This window comes from Paroedura picta, chromosome 15, assembly GCF_049243985.1.
Source record: "Paroedura picta isolate Pp20150507F chromosome 15, Ppicta_v3.0, whole genome shotgun sequence".
Lineage (NCBI taxonomy): Eukaryota > Metazoa > Chordata > Lepidosauria > Squamata > Gekkonidae > Paroedura > Paroedura picta.
This window is the reverse complement of record NC_135383.1, coordinates 22,767,403-22,794,486: the sequence shown is the minus strand read 5'-3', so window position 1 is coordinate 22,794,486 and position 27,084 is coordinate 22,767,403. Positions and strand designations below refer to the sequence as shown.

The 27,084-nt window shown below is 44.9% G+C and overlaps 3 protein-coding genes across 7 annotated transcripts in view; 2 read left to right on the top strand and 1 right to left on the bottom strand.

The window, feature by feature from the left end:
- Positions 1-15,679, top strand: part of LOC143824554 (dickkopf-related protein 3-like) — a 33,313-nt gene extending 17,634 nt beyond the window's left edge. Inside the window, exons 1-5 of one of the 5 annotated variants that reach the window (XM_077311942.1) lie at positions 4,758-5,016; positions 10,736-10,828; positions 12,945-13,092; positions 14,010-14,172; positions 15,238-15,679. In XM_077311942.1, coding sequence (XP_077168057.1) covers positions 10,826-10,828; positions 12,945-13,092; positions 14,010-14,172; positions 15,238-15,562 — 639 coding nt within the window. In that variant the 5' untranslated portion in view covers positions 4,758-5,016; positions 10,736-10,825 and the 3' untranslated portion in view covers positions 15,563-15,679. The other 4 variants (XM_077311944.1, XM_077311943.1, XM_077311945.1 and 1 more) reach the window with 4 other exon arrangements.
- On the bottom strand, positions 7,129-10,218 carry LOC143824491 (GTPase KRas-like). The gene is made up of 4 exons (XM_077311859.1): positions 10,157-10,218; positions 9,356-9,502; positions 8,292-8,451; positions 7,129-7,589 (listed from the first exon to the last, which is right to left on the bottom strand). Exons 1-4 carry the CDS (start codon positions 10,216-10,218, stop codon positions 7,479-7,481), a joined length of 480 nt encoding a protein of 159 aa, XP_077167974.1. The 3' UTR covers positions 7,129-7,478.
- A 5,039-nt stretch (positions 15,680-20,718) lies between the features above and the next one.
- Positions 20,719-26,778, top strand: LOC143824521 (protein KASH5-like). Its single transcript, XM_077311902.1, has 4 exons — positions 20,719-20,829; positions 21,978-22,158; positions 25,733-25,894; positions 26,561-26,778. The coding sequence occupies exons 2-4, from the start codon at positions 22,019-22,021 to the stop codon at positions 26,691-26,693; spliced, it is 435 nt and encodes a 144-aa protein (XP_077168017.1). The 5' UTR covers positions 20,719-20,829; positions 21,978-22,018; the 3' UTR covers positions 26,694-26,778.
- The last annotated feature ends 306 nt before the right edge of the window (positions 26,779-27,084 follow it).

The following is a 27,084-nucleotide window of genomic DNA, read 5'->3' as shown; positions in this document are numbered from 1 at the left end:
TTTCAAGCGTTCTTAAAAGTGTGTTAATTGACTATACAGTTGTTTCAGGAGTTAGTGAGCCTTCTAGAAGGACATAGTATCCATATTTAAGACAAGTCTCTGGAGCCTGCTTTAAAAAGGCCCCATGCCCCGAAAAGAAGAAAAAGGCTATTTCGATGTAGGACTACATCGCCCCCCTACCTTTCCCTTGATTCTCCCCTACAAATTCTCCCCTCCCACTATTGTTAGCACTTCCTAGTTCTGTTTGTAGATGAAATATGCTAAGGCGCATTTATTTATCTACTATTTTGTTTTCTCTTATTGTATGTCTCAGAGGACTCTGAGGCATATAAATTATCTGTTTTGTCTATTAACCACGTGTATCCGAACTAACAAAAAGAAAAAGAAAACCTGTGAAAATAAACCAACTAGATCACTAAAGCCACGGTTTTCGTGAGAACCAACCCTGCCCGAGAACCCTTTGAGAAGGACGTGTTATTTCAAGTGTTCTTAAAAGTGTGTTAATTGACTATACAGTTGTTTCAGGAGTTAGTGAGCCTTCTAGAAGGACATTGTATCCATATTTAAGACAAGTCTCTGGAGCCTGCTTTAAAAAGGCCCCATGCCCCGAAAAGAAGAAAAAGGCTATTTCGATGTAGGACTACATCGCCCCCCTACCCTTTCCCTTGATTCTCCCCTACAAATTCTCCCCTCCCACTATTGTTAGCACTTCCTAGTTCTGTTTGTAGATGGAATATGCTAAGGCGCATTTATTGTGCTCGTCTACTATTTTGTTTTCTCTTATTGTATGTCTCAGAGGACTCTGAGGCATATAAATTATCTGTTTTGTCTATTAACCACGTGTATCCGAACTAAAAGAAAAAGAAAAAGAAAAAGAAAACCTGTGAAAATAAACCGGCTAGATCACGAAAGCCACGGTTTTCGTGAGAACCAACCCTGCCCAAGAACCCTTTGAGAAGGACGTGTTATTTCAAGCGTTCTTAAAAGTGTGTTAATCGACTATACAGTTGTTTCAGGAGTTAGTGAGCCTTCTAGAAGGACATTGTATCCATATTTAAGACAAGTCTATGGAGCCTGCTTTAAAAAGGCCCCATGCCCCGAAAAGAAGAAAAAGGCTATTTCGATGTAGGACTAAATCGCCCCCCTACCCTTTCCCTTGATTCTCCCCTACAAATTCTCCCCTCCCACTATTGTTAGCACTTCCTAGTTCTGTTTGTAGATGAAATATGCTAAGGCGCATTTATTGTGCTCTTCTACTATTTTGTTTTCTCTTATTGTATGTCTCAGAGGACTCTGAGGCATATAAATTATCTGTTTTGTCTATTAACCACGTGTATCCAAACTAAAAAAAAGAAAAAGAAAAAGAAAACCTGTGAAAATAAACCAACTAGATCACTAAAGCAACGGTTTTCGTGAGAACCAACCCTGCCCGAGAACCCTTTGAGAAGGACGTGTTATTTCAAGTGTTCTTAAAAGTGTGTTAATTGACTATACAGTTGTTTCAGGAGTTAGTGAGCCTTCTAGAAGGACATTGTATCCATATTTAAGACAAGTCTCTGGAGCCTGCTTTAAAAAGGCCCCATGCCCCAAAAAGAAGAAAAAGGCTATTTCGATGTAGGACTACATCGCCCCCCTACCCTTTCCCTTGATTCTCCCCTACAAATTCTCCCCTCCCACTATTGTTAGCACTTCCTAGTTCTGTTTGTAGATGAAATATGCTAAGGCGCATTTATTGTGCTCGTCTACTATTTTGTTTTCTCTTATTGTATGTCTCAGAGGACTCTGAGGCATATAAATTATCTGTTTTGTCTATTAACCACGTGTATCCAAACTAAAAAAAAGAAAAAGAAAACCTGTGAAAATAAACCAACTAGATCACTAAAGCAACGGTTTTCGTGAGAACCAACCCTGCCCGAGAACCCTTTGAGAAGGACGTGTTATTTCAAGCGTTCTTAAAAGTGTGTTAATCGACTATACAGTTGTTTCAGGAGTTAGTGAGCCTTCTAGAAGGACATTGTATCCATATTTAAGACAAGTCTCTGGAGCCTGCTTTAAAAAGGCCCCATGCCCCAAAAAGAAGAAAAAGGCTATTTCGATGTAGGACTACATCGCCCCCCTACCCTTTCCCTTGATTCTCCCCTACAAATTCTCCCCTCCCACTATTGTTAGCACTTCCTAGTTCTGTTTGTAGATGAAATATGCTAAGGCGCATTTATTGTGCTCGTCTACTATTTTGTTTTCTCTTATTGTATGTCTCAGAGGACTCTGAGGCATATAAATTATCTGTTTTGTCTATTAACCACGTGTATCCGAACTAAAAGAAAAAGAAAAAGAAAAAGAAAACCTGTGAAAATAAACCGGCTAGATTACGAAAGCCACGGTTTTCGTGAGAACCAACCCTGCCCAAGAACCCTTTGAGAAGGACGTGTTATTTCAAGCTTTCTTAAAAGTGTGTTAATTGACTATACAGTTGTTTCAGGAGTTAGTGAGCCTTCTAGAAGGACATTGTATCCATATTTAAGACAAGTCTCTGGAGCCTGCTTTAAAAAGGCCCCATGCCCCGAAAAGAAGAAAAAGGCTATTTCGATGTAGGACTACATCGCCCCCCTACCCTTTCCCTTGGTTCTCCCCTACAAATTCTCCCCTCCCACTATTGTTAGCACTTCCTAGTTCTGTTTGTAGATGAAATATGCTAAGGCGCATTTATTGTGCTCGTCTACTATTTTGTTTTCTCTTATTGTATGTCTCAGAGGACTCTGAGGCATATAAATTATCTGTTTTGTCTATTAACCACGTGTATCCAAACTAAAAAAAAGAAAAAGAAAAAGAAAACCTGTGAAAATAAACCAACTAGATCACTTAAGCCACGGTTTTCGTGAGAACCAACCCTGCCCAAGAACCCTTTGAGAAGGACGTGTTATTTCAAGCGTTCTTAAAAGTGTGTTAATTGACTATACAGTTGTTTCAGGAGTTAGTGAGCCTTCTAGAAGGACATTGTATCCATATTTAAGACAAGTCTCTGGAGCCTGCTTTAAAAAGGCCCCATGCCCCAAAAAGAAGAAAAAGGCTATTTCGATGTAGGACTACATCGCCCCCCTACCCTTTCCCTTGATTCTCCCCTACAAATTCTCCCCTCCCACTATTGTTAGCACTTCCTAGTTCTGTTTGTAGATGAAATATGCTAAGGCGCATTTATTGTGCTCGTCTACTATTTTGTTTTCTCTTATTGTACGTCTCAGAGGACTCTGAGGCACCATTATTTAAATATAATAATAAATTGTTTTGTCTATTAACCACGTGTATCCATTTTTTTCCTCTTAAGGAAGGCTTATGGTGCGTGTATTTAGATTTCCGTCACCAGAAAGGAGCAGGTGCTAATTGTACCCTGTATTACAAGGAATTCCAGCCAGAGTCCTTCCCCTCTGTTTGCAGAGAATGCATACAACCTCCCTGGGTCATATTATATATTTGCTTCAGCCCACAAAAGCTCTTATCCTTCAAATCTGGGTTATCAGTTTGCTTCTTCCTCCAGACAGACTTTTATTACAGCCCAGAGTAAGGATCTGCCCATAGGTCCCACCTGAGATTCTCTGACATTAGGAGCCTCCCACCTTCCAACAAATTTGACAAGGAATGATCCACTGAAGCAGACTCTAAACACTATAACACTTTGCCCAATGAAACAGGACCTCATGAATCTTAGGAGACCAGCAATAGGCAGAACAGCTGGATTTCCCCCCTTGTCAGCCAAGTCATATGAAACTCATCTTAAATCAAAAGGATCAGACCCCTGAGAGTACAGCAAAGAAAGAGCAGCAAGTAGTTTGTAAAAGGGGTTAAGGGGCCCGGTGTTCATCGCAACCAAATAACTGGAGCTCCCTACACCCCGCATTGAGTCTGCCATGAAAATGCTAGAGGGCGTCACCCCAAGGGTCAGATATAACCCTTTACCTTTTTTTTACATATTGTTTCAACACACACAGCTAAGATGGCTCTTGGAAAGATTACAGGCTTATGTCTGCAAAATGTATGTATATTTTGAGGGATTCAAAACAAGTTGGAGTTATATGTAGAGATGTTATTAGAGTCCAGAAGTACTTTTAAGAGGAAGCAAAGTTCTGGGTCATCAAGAGAATCTTTTGCCTTGCAGGGGGATATTGACCACCTAATGAGGACACTGACAACCATAATTTTGGCATAAAATATTTGGCCACAGCCTTTATTCAACATTGAGCGTGGCAAGCATGGGAAGAGAATCATGCCATCTTGTGGTTACCCTACCACAAGGAAGCCCACCACAGCCTGCCCCTCAACGGGTTGCCTTGGCTATCCAGCCCCAAAACCCGGACATAATGGCAGGCTGAAACAGGGGGGGAGGCACCATGGAGTGACCCCTCTGGGCACCAGCCTCTGTTGGGTTCTCCTGCCCCCCGGAAATGCTAGCCTTCAATCCGGCTCTGCATCCACACAGCCCTTTAAAGGGCCCCCCAAATCTAGGGGAGGACAGCGCGCAAGCTTGGCCTCCCCAAAATTGATCCTTCCCATGCTCCACTTCCGCAGGCTGTGACAATTAATCAATAATATAACCCAACATCTAACAAAAAGTCAAACAATTCATAAACAGGGAGGGAGGGTGGGTTTTGCGTCTTTGGGCGCCCTGAAGGGGGGAAAGAGGCCAAAGAATATCAGGCCATCCGTTTAACTGACGCCCAGTTCAGCCACACCCCCTGTTGCCATGCCAACACACCTACTGCTCAGGGAATGCCAGGGCTGGGCAATCTCTCCCACCAGCCAGGTCCCTGTCGGTGTTCCTCCCCCGCAGCAGCAATGGCCCCCTTAGATAAGTCTTGGGGGCTTTTTAGCAAGCAGGGAGGGGGAATCTAAAACAAAACAAGTTCCTCTGCACAGAATCCGGCCTGATAATAAAACTCTGAAAGAGGAGAACCATTCAGAACGGAGTTTCCCACCATTTCCTTAAAAGCATCCAAACTTGGAAGACAACCCATCCCCGGAAAGGTGTGTGTGTTCATCAAGTGGCACAGCCAAAAATAAAGCTACCTCCAGAGCAGGCTGCAAAGCCAAAGAGAGAACTGCTTCAATGTTTATTGTTTGGAAAAAGTTATCCCCACAGACATCAGATCTCATCGGTCAGTTAGCTTATTCCCAGGTTTATTCCCAGTGATGGGCTTTTATTGTACAGTTCCTTAGGACTGTGGCAAAGGACCAAATCAGTTAACAGTATTCTGAGGGTATTTTGTAAGGAAAGGCTGAATACAGGATAGAGACTGATGCCTTATTTAATCACTAGCAGGATCATTTTCAAGGTGACTTTTTCCTGGTCTCTAAATAGTTGGGGCGAAGACAGGAACTTAAGACTCCTGGATCCAATTTCTCTGGTTTCTAAAGTGTCAAAATCTTATTTTAATCCAAATCACGGACATCCATTTAGTAAAAGAGGCAGCAGTGGCTTGTTCTAGTAGGACATTTCTCTTGGTGTCCACACTTATCCATTTCCAACGGCCAACTGTTGGCTTTGCAGAATTATCAGGCTCCACTGCCTCTGGATGGAAGCCACTGTTTTTACAAGTAACCCCAAAGGTCACGCTCCTTCCCACTCTGCCGATCTCCCCACACCGGGCCAGGCCTATCGTTGGAAGGCAAGGGGGAGCCTTTGCTCAGAAGTTAAGCAGAACAGCCCAAACAGAACAAAAGAACCTAGAAAGTGAAACGACAGAATACAAAACTCAACCACCCCGAAGAAAAAGAACTGAGCACCGTCTATTTTAAAACTGTGGGATGAAGTATCGAGCTAGACAGAAGGTTTGGCTCCCCACGTTTTCTCCCTTGGTGTTTTGGACGGCCACCTCCAACCAAAGGGACCCCCTTATTCTGCTAGCAAGAAAAAGTGGCACCGTGCCAGTTTGGCATGCTCTTCCATTTTGCCCAGAACCCAAAGGGGGAAATGCTACAAAGGGGAGAAGGCCTCTAAGGCTCTGACTGAGGAGCTTTTCGCACGCCTTCAAAATCGCACAATGGTTGCCAATTGAAAACGCTACTGATTTGCCGTTATGCACAACGTCGTTGACAATCTGCCACACACCTGAAACCGATCTGCAAAAAGCGCTTCCTTGTAGCGCTTTCAGGGAAATCCCCAAAAGTGGATTCACCCTCCGGAAAGCGATACACTCCTGCAACCAATCTGCAACACTAGCGAAAAAGACCTGTGCGTTAACATTGTTGCGGTTTCTACAAAGTCCCTCCCCCTGGCTCTCTCCTCTGATCTTCCGGCGAAGCGATCGCCATTTTTTTTTCTCCGAGCGTGCGGGGATAAACGCACCAGCGAGCCTCCTTCTGTTTAGAGGCTTCCCCGGCTTCAGTCCCTCCCCAGAGTCACTAAAGCACAAACAATAGAAAAGCCCGTTTGCTGATGTATTTTCCCTTAATTTTTTACAAATTCATTCAGCCGAAAATCGGGCCCGTGAGAGGGGGGGGGATTTTTTTTTTTCACTCGGAGGGAGCGTGGCAACGATGCAATGACAGCTCAAACACACCAGGCAGCTGGATGGGTCTCTCCGTTGCAACGAATCAACACAGATTCGTTGCAATGGGTCTGTTTTTTTTTTTTTTTAACTTTCTTAAAGGGAAAGGGGCTGTTTGGGAGCATGCTAACGGCTGCCCATTGGATTTTCAGCGGAAAATCGGGCCCGTGAGAGGGGGGGGGATTTTTTTTTTCACTCGGAGGGAGCGTGGCAACGATGCAATAACAGCTCAAACACACCAGGCAGCTGGATGGGTCTCTCCGTTGCAACGAATCAACACAGATTCGTTGCAATGGGTCTGTTTTTTAAAAAAAAAAACTTTCTTAAAGGGAAAGGGGCTGTTTGGGAGCATGCTAACGGCTGCCCATTGGCTGCTTGACAGCCAGGGGCGGGAAGAGCTTGGCAATAGCGCTTCCTTTCTAGCGATTTTTGCCGAGACCGGAAGCCTGTGGGAAACGCTACAAAACGCAACTGGATTCCACTACAAAGGCAGGTATGCATAACGACGAATTCCACTATTTTAAATGGCGATTTTTCATTCAGCAACCAATTTGCTACAAAGATCCCGGTGCGGAAAGCCCCTGAGACTCTGCCTTTAAGCATACCGACCTGTATGAGGACTGACCTCCGTAATCCTAAGGATTGGAAACACAGTGATCTTTAAAAAGAAGAAAAAGGGAGGGGGAGAAAGGGCAAGAAATGTCAGGAACGTAAAAGATGGTTACAAATCCTCCTTATTATCTGATGCAGTGTCCCAGGTTTTAAAAATAGGAAAATAAAAACCGAGGCTTTGGAGAGCTCTGCTGCCTTCTCCTTCCGGCCAGACAGGGTGAGGGGGCATGGCCTTCAGAATATATCTTGCAACCAGGGAGGGGGGAAACCCAGACTCCGGAGGGCTTTTCCGCATTCCCGACCGTGGAATAAAGTCTTTCGCCCCCTTCAGAGGATGACGCACTTCCTTTTGGAAGATTTCTTCTTGCGCCCATTGTTGATCTTCTCTTTGTGTTTTCGGATTTCTCGCACCAGGGTGTAGAAAGCATCCTCCACTCCCTTCAAGGTACGCCGGAAGACGGGGCAAAGAGGGGAGAGAAAATACAAACAGACGAGATAAATTAGTTGCCCTGTTTAAACATCAGGTGGCCTTTTAAAAATGCGGAGGGTCCCTTCCAGATCAGTGGGTTTTCCCCCTTGGGTGGGTGGGTGGGGAGCCAAGTTTTCATTGACCCAAGAACCCTTCACATATTCATTTCAATAAAATACACAAAATAAGTGTCGATCCTGCTGCCAGGATGCAGAGCAGGAGAACAGATTTTACAACTACAAACGAACCATCAATTCCTTTTGGCAACTCCAGCCCAAACAAAATGTATAGGAATTGTCCAGGCTATTTCAAATCATTAATGGGTGATAATGGTCTAGCTAATTAAGACTTAAAAGCACGATTAGCGGAGAGCCCACAGGATAATTAATACGGAGCAGTGAAAACATTAAGAAAATACGTAGGATCACAATCACTGAGGAAGTTTGGGAAAACGGGATATTATTTACCTAGGAACCCGTTTGGGTTGTGATTTATGATTTTGGATGACTGACAAAGCTTTGAATGATTATAAAATGAAGAAATGAAAAGATCCATTCATGATCTGAAGTAAACAGATTTCACAGTCTGCCTCCGTAGCCTCGCCCTCCACCAGACTAACCGCAAAGCCCAGAAAGTCAAGCACGTCTTCCCAGTCTGCACGGTACCGATACCTGTCTGGTTTTGGCAGAGGTCTCTACAAAGGGGATCCCGTAGCTTCTGGCCAGTTCCTGAGCCTGTTTTGTGTCCACTGTCCGAGAGGGGAGATCGCACTTGTTACCAACCAGCACCATGGGGACGTCATCGGAGTCCTTTACACGGTTGATCTGTTCTCTAATGGCACAAGAGAGACGGGGTGACAATCCAAGCATGATGAACTCACCAGTCAGCCTAGACCTGGGGTAGTCAAACTGCGGCCCTCCAGATGTCCATGGACTACAATTCCCAGGAGCCCCTGCCAGCGAATGTTGGCAGGGGCTCCTGGGAATTGTAGTCCATGGACATCTGGAGGGCCACAGTTTGACTACCCCTGGCCTAGACCAACAGCTCCCCAATTCCACCCCAGTTCCCACACTCATAAGCAACGGATCTTTGAACTGCATCCCTATTGCGGTATACCGGAACTTAATAGTTTGTGCTGCAGACTCCCCTCATAAATCTGGGGGCAGACCGAGGTCCAAATTAACAGGATGGGTCATTATGGATCTTCTCCTGCCAACTTAAAACAACCGCCACTACCAAAACCATATTATTAGGTTGCTGGACAATGAAGTGGAAGAGTGACACCCACTTTCCTTCTCTGTTTTTCCATTCAGGATTACGCTAAAGAGAAAAGTTGCAGGCGGGTGGTTCAGCACACAGCCACACCCTGTTTCTCCACTCAAAACTTGCAGCCTCATGAGGAAAACGAGGGTGGGCTAGGGAGGGGGAGAAGATACGTGGCAACTATGCGCCACCTCTCTCTTGTCTCAAAACAGATAGGAAGGAGCTGCTTGACAAGGACAATAAAGGGAGGCCAGAGCAGTTTCTCAGCATAACGTTTGCATGCCCAATGCAAATCTGTGTAATAGCACGACTGGAGCATAGTCCTGGCCGAAGTTCTTCTCTGTTGGATGGAGAGACCACACGTAACGTATTTTCACGCATTTGATCAACCGTGTTTCTAACCCTGCCTCCTCCACTGTACAATACAGCAGCTCCAAGGTGACGGTCGGGCGAAGCTCTGGGGGCCTCTGACCTGTAGTGGTGAACATCTTCAAAAGACTTTGTGTTGTTGATGGCAAAGACACAAAGGAAGCCTTCCCCCGTCCTCATATACTGGTCACGCATGGCACTGTATTCCTCTTGTCTGGCTGTGTCCAGAATATCCAAGAGCAGAAAATTTCTAATCCAGCCAATCAAGACATAGGAGCGTGTTTGAAAAATACCAGAAAGTTCCTAATCTAAGCATGCTGACTACGTATCCCCTCTGAGTATTCCAACACAGGTGGCATGTGGAGATCACCGGCAAGTGCTCTTTAGACAGCCAAGATCAGTTCCTCTGGAGAAAATGACTGCTTTGGAGGGTGAACTCTATAGGGCCTTATATCCTGCTCTCCCCTCCCCAAAGCTCACCTGCCCCAGATCTCCAGGTATTTCCCAACCCAGAGATGGCAGCCTCAGACGTAGGCAACTGAGATTTTGGGTCTGGAACGGATAGGCTTCAGGAAAAATAGCTATTTTGCACCACATGTTAGTTTTGTCTTGTTTGATTTCATCTTCTCAAAAGGGAAAGCTCAATATGGTATTTATCAACTTTGATTCAGCGTTTGATTCAGTTTCCTGAACAGAAGAAGTCCCAACGGTACCTCTGACCCTCGTATTCCTAATTAACAACTTGTTAAGCATTCCTCGTTGAAATGCAATATAATTTCCAAGATTTCTACATCGGTTAGTCAGCAAGTAGGCATACGACAGGGCTGTGTTCTGGCTTCCTTCTATGTTCCTTCCTCTTAAGTTGGCTTCCACTGACCTGCATGCCCCTAAGTTGGCCACTAACCCGTTTCCCGTGCTTTTATACGCTGAACGCGCTCTCTCGCTTTCACTTCCTGCAGCCGGCATGAGTCAAACTTTAAAAACATTTGCTGAGTGCCAGTAAGTCTGAATGCTTTCCCGTCCTTGCCGTATTATCTTACACTGGAGCAGTCTGTGGCGTCGGAGTGGAGAACCGAACGGAAAAGAAGGGAATAGGTGCCTTTTCCTTTTCCTTTCTGACTGATAACAACCTAAATCAAGAGCAAGTTCCTGTATAAGATTTACACTCAGGCCGTGCAGGAAGCATTCTGCCAGCAGTCACTGGAGAGAGAGAGAGAGAGAGACCAAACCAATCAGGTGACACAATGATCCTGGCCAATCTCAAACTTAGGTAGGTGAGCCCACCAGCATCTGCAGGTGCTCCATTCCTGCTCCCAGCCCCTTTGCCTGGCAAAGCATGCAACTCTAAACCCCTATCTCCGTTTCCTCACGTAAGGCTTGCGGCAAGAGAGTGGATCTGCTGGAATTCTAGCTATTCCCCAGGACTGGAAAAGCTGACCTGATAGTCCAGTGGCCTTTAATGTGTTTGCTTCCTCCCCGACAGGTGTGCGAGAATGACAATGATTGTCAAAAGGATCAATTCTGTTTCCGGTCGCTGCTTGCATCCCGGTGTCAGCAGTGCAAGGCTAAGGATATGGTGAGTACACCGGGGTAAAAACAGAGGGGCTTTTTGCACGCCTTCAAAATAGCACAATGGTTGCCAATTGAAAACGCTACTGATTTGCCATTTTGCACAACGTCGTCGACAATCTGCCACACACCTGAAACCAATCTGCAAAAAGCGCTTCCTTGTAGCGCTTTCAGGGAAATCCCAAAAAGTGGATTCACCCTCGGGAAAGCGATACGCTCCTGCAACCAATCTGCAACACTAGCGAAAAAGACCTGTGCGTTAACATTGTTGCGGTTTCTACAAAGTCCCTCCCCCTGGCTCTCTCCTTTGATCTTCCGGCGAAGCGATCGCCATTTTTTTTTTCTCTGAGCGAGCGGGGATAAACGCACCAGCGAGCCTCTTTCTGTTTAGAGGCTTCCCTGGCTTCAGTCCCTCCCCTTTAGTCACTAAGCACAAACCACAGAAAAGCACGTTTGCTGAAATAAAGTCCCTTTATTTTTTACACATTAATTCAGCCGAAAATCGGGCCCGTGAGAGGGGGGGGGGTTTCACTCGGAGGAAGCGTGGCAACGATCAAACGGTCAAACGACAGCTCAAACACACCAGGCAGCTGGATGGGTCTCTCCGTTGCAACGAATCTACCCAGATTCGTTGCTATGGGTCTGTTTTTTTTTTTTTTTTTTAAAAACCTTTCTTAAAGGGAAAGGGGCTGTTTGGGAGCATGCTAACGGCTGCCCATTGGCTGCTTGACGGCCAGGGGCGGGACGAGCTTGGCAATAGCACTTCCTTTCTAGCGATTTCTGCCGAGACCGGAAGCCTGTGGGAAACGCTACAAAACGCAACTGGATTCCACTACAAAGGCAGGTATGCATAACGACGAATTCCACTACTTTAAATGGCGATTTTTCATTCAGTGACCAATTTGCAACAAAGATCCCAGTGCGTAAAGCCCCAGAGATTCAGAAAACCTTTATTGGCATAGAATTCGATGTGCATAGACAACAAAAAGTAAAAATTCCGATCAGAGGCATATGAAAAACAATGAAAGTATCTTATAACAGAGTACATCGGGGTATGCTTGACAGAGCATTGTTTGCATGCGGCTTCGATGCTGCATCCATTGTGGGAACATGGTCTTTCCCCTGAAGGGACGTGCTGAACATGGGCGGTCCTGTGACTCCCACTTGCCAGCAGGCCACGCCATCCACTGTGTAACGCACGCATGTCGGAATGGCCTCTGGTTTTTCTGACGCAGCAAATTTTTCATCTCCATGGAATGTTCTCCTCCTGATTCCGTGCGTACATCTTGAAATTGAAGTATGCAAACGGTAAAGTCAGAACCAGCATAGACTTGGACATGACAATGCAGGGACTTTAAATGTAGACTCAACATTTAATGGCATAAGTGACTTTAAAAGTATCGCATGAAGGAACAGAAGCTATGGCTCCCCCCTGGTGATATTGCCTCCTGGAGGGTTAGGTGTCCGCAAAATGTAATATTATAATAATCTGAAATCTAATATCCGAAAAATGTTCAGATTATATTAACCCTCGTTGTGCAAACTTATAAAGTGAAAAACATAGACACAGCCCACATGATACAGAGTAGAGAAAGCAGCCAGTGAGATTTTAAAAATTCTGCACGAATAACAAAAATAGATGTCCACTTATCAAATGTAAGTCCCCTTCTCCACAGCTGCTAAAAAGCTCTAGTGTGTGCCAGTAGCTTCTGAGCACGTAAAGGTAAAGGTATGCCCTGTACAAGCACCAGGTCATGTCTGACCCTTGGTGTGACGCCCTCTAGCTGGGTACTCATTTTACCGACCTCGGAAGGATGGAAGGCTGAGTCAACCTCGAGCCGGCTGCTGGGATTGAACTCCCAACCTCATGGGCAGACAGATTCAGACAGCATATCGCTGCCTTACCACTCTGCGCCACAAGAGGCTCTGAGCACATACGAAAGCTTAAATGTACAGAAGCTACTGACACATACCATATCACTCTGGGGTTTCTCAAAGCCTGAAGAATGTTTCAGGGGTTTCTCAATGGTAAAATAAAAGTTGAGAAAGGCTGGAATAGACTATTGGGGTGTTTCAAGGAATGGGGTACAAGCTCCCTGCACCTCGCTTGTCCTGTCTCCTAGACTTGCCTAAAGGATGGCGAATGCTGCTTGGGTTACCTGTGCGTATGGGGCAAGTGCGCAGAAGGTGTGAGCCAAGGAGAGAGTGGGACGAGATGCGACCCAAACAGAGACGAATGTGCTTCAGGATTGTGCTGTGCCACCAGCAGCTGTGAGATGCCTTTACATGCTTCCCCTTTTGCTCTCCCCGGAACTCATGGCAGATTAGTGATGCAATAAAAGGGGGCGCTTTGGGCAGTCTTATTACCCCAGATGTTCCTTGCTGGGTGGCATGGCTAGGCATTACATTTCGTGGATGCAGCCTCTGCAAAAAGGCAATAACCTTTGTGGCAACTGAGTTTTACTGGCTTCCCCTTGGCCCCCATGGACCCTCATCCGGTCCTTTCGGTTTTGATTACTAGATCTTAATCCTCTTTGGGGGACGTAAGGACATATGTCTGCAGCAGGAGTCTTCAGGCTTTTCGTTTTTTAGCACTGTTGGGTATGACTACAAAATGGCTGCCGCAGGAGGGACCGCCAACTCCAAAATGGCTGCCACAAGCGGAGCCAACCACAAAAGGTTAGGAAGTGAGGTCCAACATAAGTGTAACAGCAACTCTTCAACACTTCGGGGCCGAAAGTCTGTTTGGGAGGATGCCTTTAAAAGAAACATTGTTTGAAAATATTTTTATGCATACAACAATTTACCATCAGATGCAGCAAAGAGCCTTATGTTTTGGTGGCAGCAGATGCTGAAACAATGGTTAAAAAGTCAACACAGGGAATCCAGCCTCCAGTGAGTAATCAGAAGTCCTGGCAGGCACCAGAAAGGGTGCCAGCGGACTCCATATTGAGGACCTCTGATCTGGACAATGCTACCTCCTAACAATAGCTTTGAGAAATTCTTGCCTACATTTCCTTGAATTTTGCTGAGAATTAAGCCAACATTTCTTGACTATCCAGAGAACTTCTCCTGCAGAAACCCCATTCATTTCAAGTAGGGCTAACAGAGGGGACGTTCGGCACTTCTTTTGATCGCTGCATTTTGCACATGTACGGTTTCCCAATTTCTGCCCTATCTCCTTGCAGCTTTATCATTTCCAGTCTGCGCTCCATATCCGAAAGAAGGAGAAGCATGCCAGACACCTAGCACAACCTTCTTTGGGCTGATGGGCTGGGGTAACCAGGCGGCATTTGCCAAATCCGGGCAGTATTGTCCATGTGCCCAGGGCTTGCAGTGCAGAAGTAAAAGGTAAGAGGATTAATTCTGTCAAAAGAATCCCCTTCCTTGTTGTGTCACTTAGTTCTAAAATGAACAGAAGGCTCTTTTAAAGTGGCTCCTGCTGTTTCAATTAGCTGATTCTCGTTTACTCCTAGTTGTGGCTGGATTGGGCAGATGGGATTTAATTCCCGATTTCTTTGCTAGAGCGATGCATACCATTTTTAGAATGTTTTTTTTTCTAGCGTTGCAATTGTGTGTGATCGAAAATAAAAATAATAATGAGAAATTGCTTTGCAGCTACAGAGAGAAGATCAGCCTGCCAAACCTCCTGCCATGTCAACAGAAAGCAGCTGAAAATGCTGATCACGTTGGCCATTCAGTCGCGTCCAATTTGTGGCGAGCCTATGGCTCAACTGTGGTCATGGTTTTTGATCTTGCACTCTTCTTTTAGTTCTATAATGCTCTGTCCGGTGTCCATTTTGATTGCATCTAACCACCGTGATGTCAATCTGGTTTCCTTTTTCCACTGATCAATCCTAGCATAATTGCCTTCTCCGTTGAGCTGACATAGTGATAGTTTCGTGCTTTTCGCCTACCAGTGATATATTAGGATTTATGCGCTATAGTATTTCCTTGTTTGTAACTTTTGCTGTGCACAAAATTAGTGGAAGCCTTCTCCAACACCAGAAATCAAACAAATGGACTCTCCTCTTGTCTGTTTTCAATGTCCAATTTTCACAGCTATAAGTGGCTATTGGAAATACGATAGATCAAACTAATCTACATTCGGTAATCAGGTTTATGTCCTTGTTTTTTCACGTTTGGTTCATGTTCGTCATTGCTGAACAACCCAGAGCAATTCAACATTTTATTTCCATGATGAAAATAGCCCTGGGATTGCAAGCATTTTGCTGTTCTGAGCAAGGCATGCAGGAACTACGATCTCTAACCAACCACAAATTGGGTCTGAGAAAAGAAGGGCAAAGAACACAGAGGACACAGGAATGCAACAGATCTGCACCGGGATGAAATGATACTACATTTGTATGTCTCCCACTAATCCCACTTCTGCCACCGTGTTCCCTTCCCTCCTAGATATGCCGTTTCTACATGTGAAAAGCCAGAGAACAGCATGGAGATCAACAGCCCCGGTGAACAGCTGCCTGTTTTACAGCCTATCCTGTTGAACCGGAACAAGGAGGAGGCTTACTATGGTGACTCGAGGCCAGAGGGCCAACTGGCCATAGTCAGCCTGCCCAGAGGCCTTTATTCTACGGAAGATGCTGAGTTGAGTGAAGACTACGAAGAGAAGAGACTGTCTCCATGGGAGGAAAGGGACGATCCCAACCGGTCGGATTTCCAGGAACTCGAGCAGAAGGCTGACCAAATGGGACAGTACTTTGGACCCGGCTTTTACTAACTTCGAGGGTTTTTTCCCTGAGACTTTCACAGCTTGCTCCTCCTCCTTGCCATCCTCATCTTTCTCCTTTCCCTCTTTGGCCTTGCCCCTCCTATCCCACTGACGTCTACGTTGTGCATGACAAACGTTTGTTTTTGTTAATAAAAGCATTAATGTGACAATGCTGTTCTGTTTACGCTTTGACCGTCATTCTTAGGCTTTCCGGCGAAGGAAAAAAATCAGATCCCGTTTCGTTAATAAACAAACAAAACCCAAACCCTCTAAGGCAGTGGTCCCCAACCTGCCGGCCATGGCGCCGGGCCGCGGCTCCCTCTCCCCGCCCCCCCCGCAGTAAAAAACTTCCCAGGCCGCAAGCTTGCGGCCCGGGAAGCTTCTTACTGCGGGAGGGCGAGGAGAGGGAATCAGGGCTGGGCTGCGCCCGCAAATTGCGCATGCGCAATTTGCAGGCACGGCCCAATGCGCGGGTGCGGCCCGTGGGCGCAGCCCGATGCCCTGCCGGTCCCCAGCCTCAGAAAGGTTGGGGACCACTGCTCTAAGGAACCTTGAAGATGGGAAGACCTGTGGGCAGGAAACAGAATGGCAAGGCTGCAGAAAGAAATAAAAGGGGCAATTATGAGTGGTCAGAACATTAATATGGGTCTTCGGTCTTCTGTCTCTCACATTTAGCCCATCTAATATGATTGATCTGCAGCATAAGATTGTTTATGTTTATGTTCCATGTGAATCGCCCTAAGGGGAGGGTGGTATAAAAATATAATAAATAATAGGCCTGACAACTAAAGGTAGAGTATATTGGTCAGAAAGTTTTCCATAGAAAAATATAGCATCAGAAAAATGTTTTAGAGAATAGAAAACAAATTCCACAATACATCATGGGGGTTTTTATATGCCACTTTTTTCTACCAGGTGTCTTAAGGCAGCTTGCAGTCGCGTCCCTTTCCTCTCCCCACAACGGACACCCAGTGAGGGAGGTGAGGTTGAGAGAGCCCTGATATTACTGCTCGGTCAGAACATCTTTATCAGGGCTGTGATGAGCCCAAGGTCACCCAGGTGGTTTCATGGGATGTGGGGAGCAGAGAATCAAACCCAGCTTGCCAGATTAGGAAGTCGCTGCTCTTAACCACTGCATCAAGCTGGGGAGAAGATCTGGGAGGGTGCTATATAAATTTTAATAATAATGATGATAGAGATACCAGCCTCCACTTGAAACCAAGAGATCCCCTGGAATTACAGATCAATCAATCAATCAAACTTTATTACAGTCGTTCAGGCCAAGTTCTATTAAGTCAGTACATAAGAGACCAAAAGAATATGGTCGTTTAATGGAATACAATTTAAAACAGATCATAAAATAGAACTTAAAACTATGCTACTTTGGAGCATCAGATTTTTATGGTGGTGACCCAAAATTTGGCCAGCTGTAACTGGGGGGACTCATCACCTAGCAGCCTCTTTGCTCAATCTACATCACGATGTTCTGGCAACTTTTTAAGGAGTGGTTCGGAATTGCAGGTCTTTCCCAGAGCACACTGATCAGTCCCTCCAGACAAAATGCTTTGGAGGGTCCCCAAATCTCCAGCACTTTCCCCAACCAGGATCTGATAACTCACCCGCCACCCCATCTTTGGCCATGGGAAACGTGGCAAACCTATACAGGGTGCCAAAGGTGAGGAATGATAAAGTGCTACGGGGGGAGTGAAAACGGCAGAAGACAGCTGATAGAACGCGGAACGAAACCAACCCGCAAGAGAATGCAGACGGGAAAGAGGGATGAGCGTGCAAAGGATCCGGGTGGGATGCAGAAAAATAAATAAATGGGGCAGCTGAGGAATGGCAGGATGCCAAGGGGGATGCAGAGACGCCGGGGCGGCGGCAGAAGACGACCAGCGCCGCCTTGAAGAGCAGCCAAGTTCTATCCAAGGCATCCGCTTTGCTGAAGAATTATCCTTGCACATTAAATCCTGCGCCTTGCATAAAACCGCAAATGCTAAACGTGCTTCGGGAGCGCGGCCACGTCGCTCCCAAGCCGCGGAACCCACGCACAAAGCAAGATTCGATCGGCGACCGCTCCCGCGCATGCGCGTGCCCATTGCCTTAGCGACGGTCCCGGTGCTCCCCGCCGCGACTGAGCGTTGCTGAGTGCGCCGCGAGAGAGGGAGCGTCTCTGAGCCCTTTCTTTGGACCCGCCTCTCACTGTCGCGAGTTGCCCAGCGATTGGACCCCTTTGCCGCTTGTCATTTTCACGCCCTTCTCGCGGGTCAGTATCGTCCCCGCCCCCTAGAGCGGCTACAGAAGGCAGCGCCCCCTAAGGGCCGTGGGTGCGAAAGGCGCGGAGGGGGAGCCGCGGGGAGCCTCGTAGCGAAGGGAGCTCCGTCTTTGCCTCCTCCTTGTGGGTTGGGGGAAAACAAGGCGCTGCTAAAGCAAACACGAGCCCGGGATCACTAGGAAAGCCCGAAGACGGTGTCTTGTGGCTGTCTTGGTTACCAAATCCGAATTGCTTCTTCTTTTAAGGATTCATAAACCTCCCCCTCCCAGTAAACAGTTTGGACAGATTAAATAAACGAATACAATAGCGGTTAAAATACTAAAAACAAAACTAACCATACAAAGAAAGAGAATATTGTCAATTCAAGGGCGGTCTCACGCGCAAGGAGTATATATACGAAAGCATTGACTGACCATTGCTGCTTGGGTCATAAATGGATACAAAGATAAAGTATATTATGTATTTCCTACCTGTCTGTGTAAGGTGCCTTAAACAATCTGACGTAAAGTCCTACATTTTTCTTAAATCTGCAGAGCTGTTGTGTAGTTGGATGTTTTTTTTATCGCACAAGATATCCAAGTCTTATTTTATTTGACTGATTGTCATTTCACAGGGTTCCTCTCCCTGTCCCTCCTTTAGCTCTAGTTCCAGATATTTCTGCTTGCTAGTAATAATTCTTGCCTCGTTGCTCTGTGTGGCCTTTCCCTCAGCAGGGGCAATCCCACCATTCAGGATTTTGCATTTAGGCTGCTGCTTGTTCAAACGCAGTTGGAATCGAGTATTTCCCCCTAGTGTAGTAGCCCATGACATTTCTATTCTGATTGTCCCAGGGTTATGTGAGTTGAGCTGCCCCACCTGAAAAAATGCCAGCCTTTCATCGGGGCTTTTCTCAGCTATCCACTAAGTCCTCCTCAAACTGAGAGCCTGTTTGGTGTAGTGGTTAGGAGTGTGGACTTCTAATCTGGCATGCCGGGTTCGATTCTGCACTCCCCCAAATGAAGCCATCTGGGTGACTGATAAAACTGTTCTGACCGAGCAGTGATCAGGACTCTCTCAACCTCACCCACTCCACAGGGTGTCTGTTGTGGGGAGAGGAAAGGGAAGCCGCTTTGAGCCTACTTCAAGTAGAGAAAAGCGGCATATAAAAGCTGCTGCTGCTTCTTGCCATAGCATTTCTGTTCTCTAAACTTAGCCTGGGATACTCCAAATAAGCTGAAAAATTCTTACTATAACAGCGCCTTCTTATAAATGGATGTTGTCATAAATAGATGCCCCTGGGATTTAAACACATTTGAAATACTGGGTTGTTTTTGCATATAACTGTGATAAGTGTTTGTTTCCCATGGCTTGTATTTGGTACTCCCTTAGCATGTATGAGAGAGTTGAAAACTTCTGCCTTTCATGTATATGCACTGCAGAATGCTAGAGGAGAGAGTGTTTTGTTTAGCCATTTTCCTAGTCCAAATTTTGTGAGGCCTACAAATAAACTCAAATGCATCTGAGTTCTCATAACTGATACCATTCTGATGGCAGCTAATCAACTATACCCTCAAGAAAAGGAAACGGAAATTAATTTCAATTTTATCTGCACGAGATTTCTTAATGTAGCTATTAAACCAGTCAGAATGATTTGTCAGAATGATGGTCCTAAAACATATGGGATTTTCATGCTTTGGTTTGTCTACTCTAGTTCTGAATGAGAGATAATGTAAGTGTTTGTATTGGATTAACAAAACCTGGTAAAGAATTACCCGAAGAGGCTTTTTGCTGTGCAGATACTAGAACTCTGTGTGTTCATATTTCGTTTGCTAAAGATAGAAGGAGAAATGGGTTTTAACGCACTGCTTTTCCTTTCCAAACTGCTTCCACTGAAGCGAAATTCCTCATTCAGGAACGTGTTTCCGTGCAGTGATGGAGGACGCATATTACAGCTCTTTCGAGAGTACCGAACACGCAGAATTAACTGCGGAATCGACAGGAAGTACGTGCTAGCCATTTCTGAAAAGATCGGTTTGTAACCATTCATGTGATGTGAGAAACGTCTTGTGGAAGACAGTTTGCTCTCCCTGGTCAGTTTCATGGAAAAGGGCATCTCCCTCATGGGTTTGTAACAGGCCAACCCAAGGGGAGCTGGCAGGTAGCTGCTTTAATATGGTGACCAGATTTTAACATTGGTAAAGTGGGACACCATTGACTGGGGGGGGGGGACTTGATTAAAAATTTGGTCTATATGGAGCAACAAAAATGGTCATAGAACGCAAAAATAGTATTGTAATATATATATATATATTTACTTGCAGCATAAGTACAATTTGCCAGGTGCCCCCAGGTGTCCCTTTAAAAGTGGGACAATCTGGTCACCTTATGGTTTAGTCTTAATGGCTAGGTTCTCATGGCAAGTGGGGCTATCTTACCGTCTTGGGTGAACTAGGGACTGTAGCCCATGGAACCCTCATGTCTCATTTGCCCTTATGAAGAGGGAAGAAAAATAATTTAACAGACAGTTGCTTTTTTGGCATTGTAAACTCAGATCCCCCTTCAGTCTTTGCCACTGCCTGACCTCACTGCTATGGTAGAGGACAGGAAGGCCTGGAGGATCACTGTCCATGGGGTTGCGATGGGTCGGACACGACTTCGCAACCAACAACAACAACAACAACCACCTCACTGCTGGTTTGCTCCCCTCCCTGGACAGTGATATATTAAATTAATATAATTCCCCACCGAGCCTTTTCCAAGTAGTTTTTATTCTAGACATCCTCACCTTAGTAATGGGATTGTAAATACATTTCATAACAGCTCCGGAAGGATGACTGCAGATAATCCAGATTTAGGAATAAAAAAATCTAATTTACATTTAATGTTACTTCCTCTTGTACCTTAGTGGAGCCATGGGACAACATTGACGTCAGCAGCGAGAGCATAATTCCGAGTGCCAGCCAGTGCTCTGAGGATGATGTTCTTAAATGCACATTCCAGGCTTGTGATCCGGAAGAAGCAGGTAGAAAGTGTTTTCGTGCCACGTAGAGACATCCAGTCTTCAAATCTAGCAGGAGCAGAGATCTGTTTCCTAATTGGTTAGCATGAGCACAAGAAGTCTTTAGCATCACACTCTTTACCCCATTTCAGTGTTCTCAAATATTACCGGGTAAAAATAGCAGCAAATCGGGGGTAACTATTTAATGACATTACGTCCTGGAAGAAAAGACAGATTTTTTAAAAAAACGGTTAAGTTTTTATCAGGGGTCTGCTGCTCAGTGGTACAGCGTTTTCTTTACAAGCAGAAGGTCCCAGGTCCAGTCTGTGGCATCTTCCATTAAAATGATCAGGTAGTAGGTGAGATGAGGGGTCTCTTCCTAGAGAGCTGCTGCCAGTCAGAAAAGACAATGCTGAACTTGATAGACCAAATATTAGCCAGCTTCATGGGTCCATATGTTCAGTTATTCAATTGATGATAACCACTTCAAAGTTATTGTGGCAGAACAGCCTAGACCCTGCTCTGCTTAAATTCTCTGAGGCATCTAGGCACCAGTAGTCATCCTGAGTCTCCACCCAATGACATACCATGCTCTGAACCTTTGGAGGGGTTATCCTGCTCCTCCCCTTATGTACACTGCTACCAGATGGCCAATTTTATAATTACCTGACAAGCAGGCTAGCAGTCCCAGATTTCCTTCTGTGTCGCCTATTAAAGACTCTAGTGTCCATGTCCTGTTACCCAATGATGGTTTACTGCAATTACAGGGAATTAGCACTTTAGCAACAGACTGCCTCTTTTCCCTTGATGCCTGTTTTGGAATGGTATAGTTGAATGGTGGAGGTCTATGTGGTGTGATGAGCAACTACCAGCATTAATTTTTTTTACAAAAGCAAATGAAATGGGAGAATGTCATTGTTTCAAGAGGTTTGAGTGCAATCGAATCCTCTTGGAACTGCTGCCACGGTGGTTCTTGCGCAGAAAAACACGATTCAAGCATTAATTGTCTCCACAGATTGTTTAATCCAAATTTCTTCTAGATAGGAGAAACAGGAACACAAATACGGAATAATGTAAACAAGAAATGAGAGAAAGATCCAGTTTTAAATAACTTTATGTCCTTGGATTTTACTGGCTACCTCTGACTTTGCTCACCTGTGTTCTGGTTATAGGAGTGGTGTCTGTTTTCCGAATCATTGAATACTTACAGGAGATGACAGGACAGAGTGATGAAGACTGTAGGTTTCAGTCTCTCTATAGAAGACTGGATCCAGAAGAGAGAGGCATTTTTGTTGAGTTTCCTACCTTCTGTCAAGCCATGAAGGAATGGATAGCCGAATGCCAAAAAGAGGGGTTTGTATTAACAAAAGTCATATGCGTTGGCTTACTAATTGTTTTGACATCCTTCTCTGTCCTTTCCCCTCAATCCTGGGCAGGGATCAAGAACAAACTGAGTAGTAACCGCTGGTCCCAGTAAATCAAAGAGTATCTCCCCCTGGACAGATTTGCACATCTACACTTGTGGTGTCGTTTAGAGACTCCACCTGGTTGCCTTGTTTCCCTACAAGCTATCATGGAGACAGTCAATAATCAATTACATTTTTACAGTTTTGGGCTATGGCAACTCTGGGAATGGCCTTCTACATTTCTGTCCTTCTACATTATGGCACTTCTGATAACAAGACGGAATAGGCACAATGTGTTTACAGAGATCAGACTTAGAGAATTCATGATGTAAGAACATTTAATAAATGAATAAAAACATGCAATACTCTTTCTCTACAGTTTGGATCATAAAATTGGAAGGGGTCATACAGGCCATCTAGTCCGACCCCTGCTCAATGCAGGATCAGCCTAAAGCATCCTTAATAACTATCTGTCCAGCCACTACTTGCAGACTGCCAGTGAAGGGGAGCTCACCATCTCCTTAGGCAGTTGATTCCACGGCTGAACTACTCTGAATGTGACAATTTTGTTCTTGATATCTAGCTGATATCGTACAACACGTAGTTTATAACCATTACTGTGGGTCCTATCCTCTGCTGCCAACAGGAACCTTTCCCTGCCCTCCTCCAAGTGACTTAGAGAGCAATCATGTCTCCTCTCAACCTCCTCTTCTCCAGGCTGAACATTCCCAAGTCCCTCAGCCTTCACTCATGGGGCTTGGTCCTCAGAGGGTTTTTTACTCTTTAATTTGTACTTTTCAATATCATTAAGATTAGGGGGGCAACTTTCTGTGCATCGGAGGTAAGTCAATGTTTTTTCCCCAGCACAAAGTAGAGGAAAACAACTGTAAGAAAGAGCGTGACAAACAAAGAAAGATCATGTTTAAAATGCAATCTATTTCCGGGTTGGTTTTTTTGGGGGGTGGGGCTGGAGGGGTGGGGAAGGGAAGCCCATGTAGAGAACTGCCAAATGGATAGCATTCTCCTTCCGAAGATATACATGTGTGTGCTGATTAGTAAATAAAGACATCAACAGCATGTTTTGATGTAATAATTATGAGAAAGTATGGGAGGATATTAAGAAAGATCTTATTTTATGGAATAAACTTAACCTCTCTTTGTTAGGAAGGGTTTCAGCTATAAAAATGAATGTGTTGCCAAGGATGATGTATTTATTTCAATCAATCCCGATAATCATTAAGAAAAATTGTTTTTTAAAATGGCAGAAAGATATTCAGAATTTTCCGGGTTGGGTTTTTTGGGGGTGGGGGCTGGGGGGGTGGGGAAGGGAAGCCCATGTAGAGAACTGCCAAATGGATAGCATTCTCCTTCCAAAGATATACATGTGTGTGCTGATTAGTAAATAAAGACATCAACAGCATGTTTTGATGTCCTTGCAAAGCAGCTGGTCAGTCTTGGGCTGAAATCTCATGAACACTGAAAAGAGCTGGATGGTCAGAACGTGCTCTTAAATTAGCCCTCCTGGATGGCCATCAATCAATACAGTCAGAGCCTGACACAAGTTTACTTAAAGCTGCCTTTCTGTTTTTCACACGCGCATACCGACAGCAAAAGGGAGTCAGAAAGCGGCAGGTTTGCTTTCAACAATTTCACTTTTTTGAACAGAAAGTCCTGATGGGTTAGAAGCATTTATGGGGGCTGGCCAGGGAAAGTTTGTAAGTTCCAGCCTTTGAGGACCCAAACAGATGTGACACGAGAGGAATCTGTAAAAAGACATTTCTGGAGTTTTAAAAAGAGAAATAGCAGTCTGGCCTGAAGGGCATTGATTCAGATCAGGGACTCCCTTTCTAGAAAGCTGTTGTATTTCTTTTCTGTTTCCTAGAAGATCTTTGTGGGCTAGTCTCTGTGTACGAGAAGAGGCTGCCTGTAGTATCTGCAGAAAAGAGTTTCCAACCTCCAGGAGGAAAAATGGATGAACTGGGAGGGGTGGGTCCCAGTGAAGAGACAAATATAGTACAGACGCACTGGGAAACCAATATGGCAATAAAAAATATCCAAATTGGACTTATATTGAGTCATCTCTCTTCAGTTTCAGTTATTCTCTAATTCTTATTTCACACAAGTCCCGACGTGTTTCGCCTACGCCTTTTTCAAGGGACAATGTTTTTTATATCTAAGGACCAACTTCAGTTTATTAAGAAATCTCTTGACAGAGTAGGAGGTCATACAATAGCTCAGCTTAGCTTGTGGCATTTCAGACGCCCATTAACCTCCAGGAGGGACCTGTTTTGCAAAGACACCAAAACAGGGCGATCTCCCAACATCTCCATTCATCTCCTGGCAATTAAGATTAATTTATAAGATCAATTTATTTAGATCAAAAGGCAAGAACTATAGTAAATAGTGATTTATCAGAAGAATTTAGAATATATAGAGGGACGAGGAGGCAAGGGTGTCCACTCTCACCCCTACTTTTGATATTAGTTCTTGAGGTATTATGTAATAAAGTTAGATCTGAACAAGGGATTAAGGGCACTAAAATTGGTCAGCAGGAATATAAATTGAGAGCATTTGCTGATGACGTGGTCTTCTTCTTAGAGGATCCTCTAAACTAGCGATCCCCGACCTGTGGGCTGCGGACCACGTGTGGTCCTTCGACTAATTGGAGGTGGGCCCCGAAGGACGCCTTCTCCCCCCCCCCCCCCCCGGCCCTTTACAACACACTTCGGGTGTCATTGTTTCCCATCACTCCCAGATGGGACTATCTCGTTGCAGAGAAACAAGCTCAGGGTTCCCACTGATTTGTCATTGTCAGGAGTTAAAATTTCCATGAAAATAAAATGTTCCTTATGTTCATTGTTGTGGCGTGTCTGTATCTTATTTTAAAGGGATGTTTAAACATTACCATAGCGATCAGAGAGCGCTAGGGCAGTGGTTGAGAGTAGAGGAGTAAACTACCCCCCCCCCATCGGGCCTCAGTAAAAGGCGTTGAGTGGTCCCCGGTGATAAAAAGGTTGGGGACCACTGGTGGTACTGAACGCCGTCAAAATTGTCAAAATGGTCTCAGGATTCTGACAAGAGATGTTGGAAATGTAAGATAAATGAAGGCCACTTTTCCCATATGTGGTGGAGCTGCCCAGGGATGGTTAAATTTTGGAATAAAATATATGTAGAACTTAAGAACATGCTGGGTGTTAACTATTAGTAACTGTTAAAATTACTAATAAAGTAAAAAAAAAAGAGATTGAAAGTCTCTAAAGAGACTTATTAAAGTTACGTTTCTTAAAACAATTAAGATTAACTCGCCTGGAGAAAAAGGCTGCTCCAGGTATTTCCCTACCTAAGAGCTGGCAACCCTACGGGCAGCACAATATTCAAGGAAGCAGGTACCAGAGTTGTTTAAAGGGGAATGGACAAATTGATGATGATGGTTGCGGTGTCTAGTGAGCATTCTCACAGAATAGTGTGCAGAAATCTCTGATTTCCTACTTTTTCCATATCCTTTTTTCCCCTAACAAAAGAGAGGAGGGGACAGATGTGACGAGCAGCATCACAGATTTGCAGCAGGGGAACAAGCAGCTAGCCATGCAAAATGCCAAGCTGCAAAGGACAATCGAGACGGCAGAAGAGCTCAATTTGCGACTTTCTGAGGAGATTGCTGACCTGAAAGGAAAGCTGAGAGGGTACGTCAAAACAGACTGACTGGCTGACTAATAATTAGGACTAATCCAAGGAGGTAGAGGGTTCGGAAATACATGGAGGTTTTGGGGCAGAGCCTGAGGAAGGGGAGAGAATGTGGGGTACAGTGACATAAAGTTTATCTTCCAAAGCAGCCATTTTTTTTCCAGGGAAACTGATTTTTGTTGACTGGAGATCAGTTGCAATCCCAGGAGATCTCCAGATGCCACCTGGAGGTTGGCACTCCTAGGCCAGAGGGTTTAGTAAAAAAGAAGATATGAGATTATGTAATATTGAGAGCTGAGTTGAAGGAGGTCCATGTAATCCAATAAGAGGCTCCTTTGTATTTTCTGTTCTCCCCTTGTTTCAGGTCTGTTCCCACCCCCCTATAATGCCTTCTAATCAATGTACTGAAGCCAAGGTTTCTTGTCCATGGATGGTGGGAGCCTTCGTCCAGTGAAACAGGTTTCTCTTACCAGAGGAAGGCTCCTCATGCTAGGTGAAGACCCCATTATTAGCAGAATGGAAACTCTGGAGGCAACCTATATTTTCCAGTCTGGACTGTGCTTCTTTCCTCTTAACACCGACACTCTTTGTTTGCATACCTGTAAACCCAGCAAAGTTTGAAATGTGAGCATTTTAAGTAAATATCTATTTGCCCTTTATTACAGCAATCAGCAAGCCCTAGAACAAGCTAGAGCAATGGCAGATGAATTAGAAGACATGAAGTTTTTCTCCAGAAGTTTGGAAGAGGAGAATAGAAAACTTCACATGCAGGGAAGGCAGCTGGTCAGTACTTCCTGATATTCACTTGCGGAGGTTATCCATAAACATGTAGGTGTAGGTGCATTTGTCGTAATTTGCAGTAGGTTACTGAAATCACAACTTTGGGGGGATTAGAGAGTGTAGATTCCTAGTTACTGTGAAACTGTGGGCAGGCTCCTGTTTATTGCAGCCGTTTTGTGCAAATACATCTGAAAATGTCTGAAAATGTGTGGTGTAAATATATTATCCATGTGGCTTCTTGTGAACTATCTCTGAATTTGTGGTACTTGCTGTTCATGGGACAAGAGGTCTATAATTGATGACCCATTTTTCACAAGTTCCCATCTGTATGCAGACTCCTGAACCACTCCTGGGTGCTGTAAAATGTGATGTCGGAACTCAATGTCCTTTTTTTAAAAAAACTGAACGA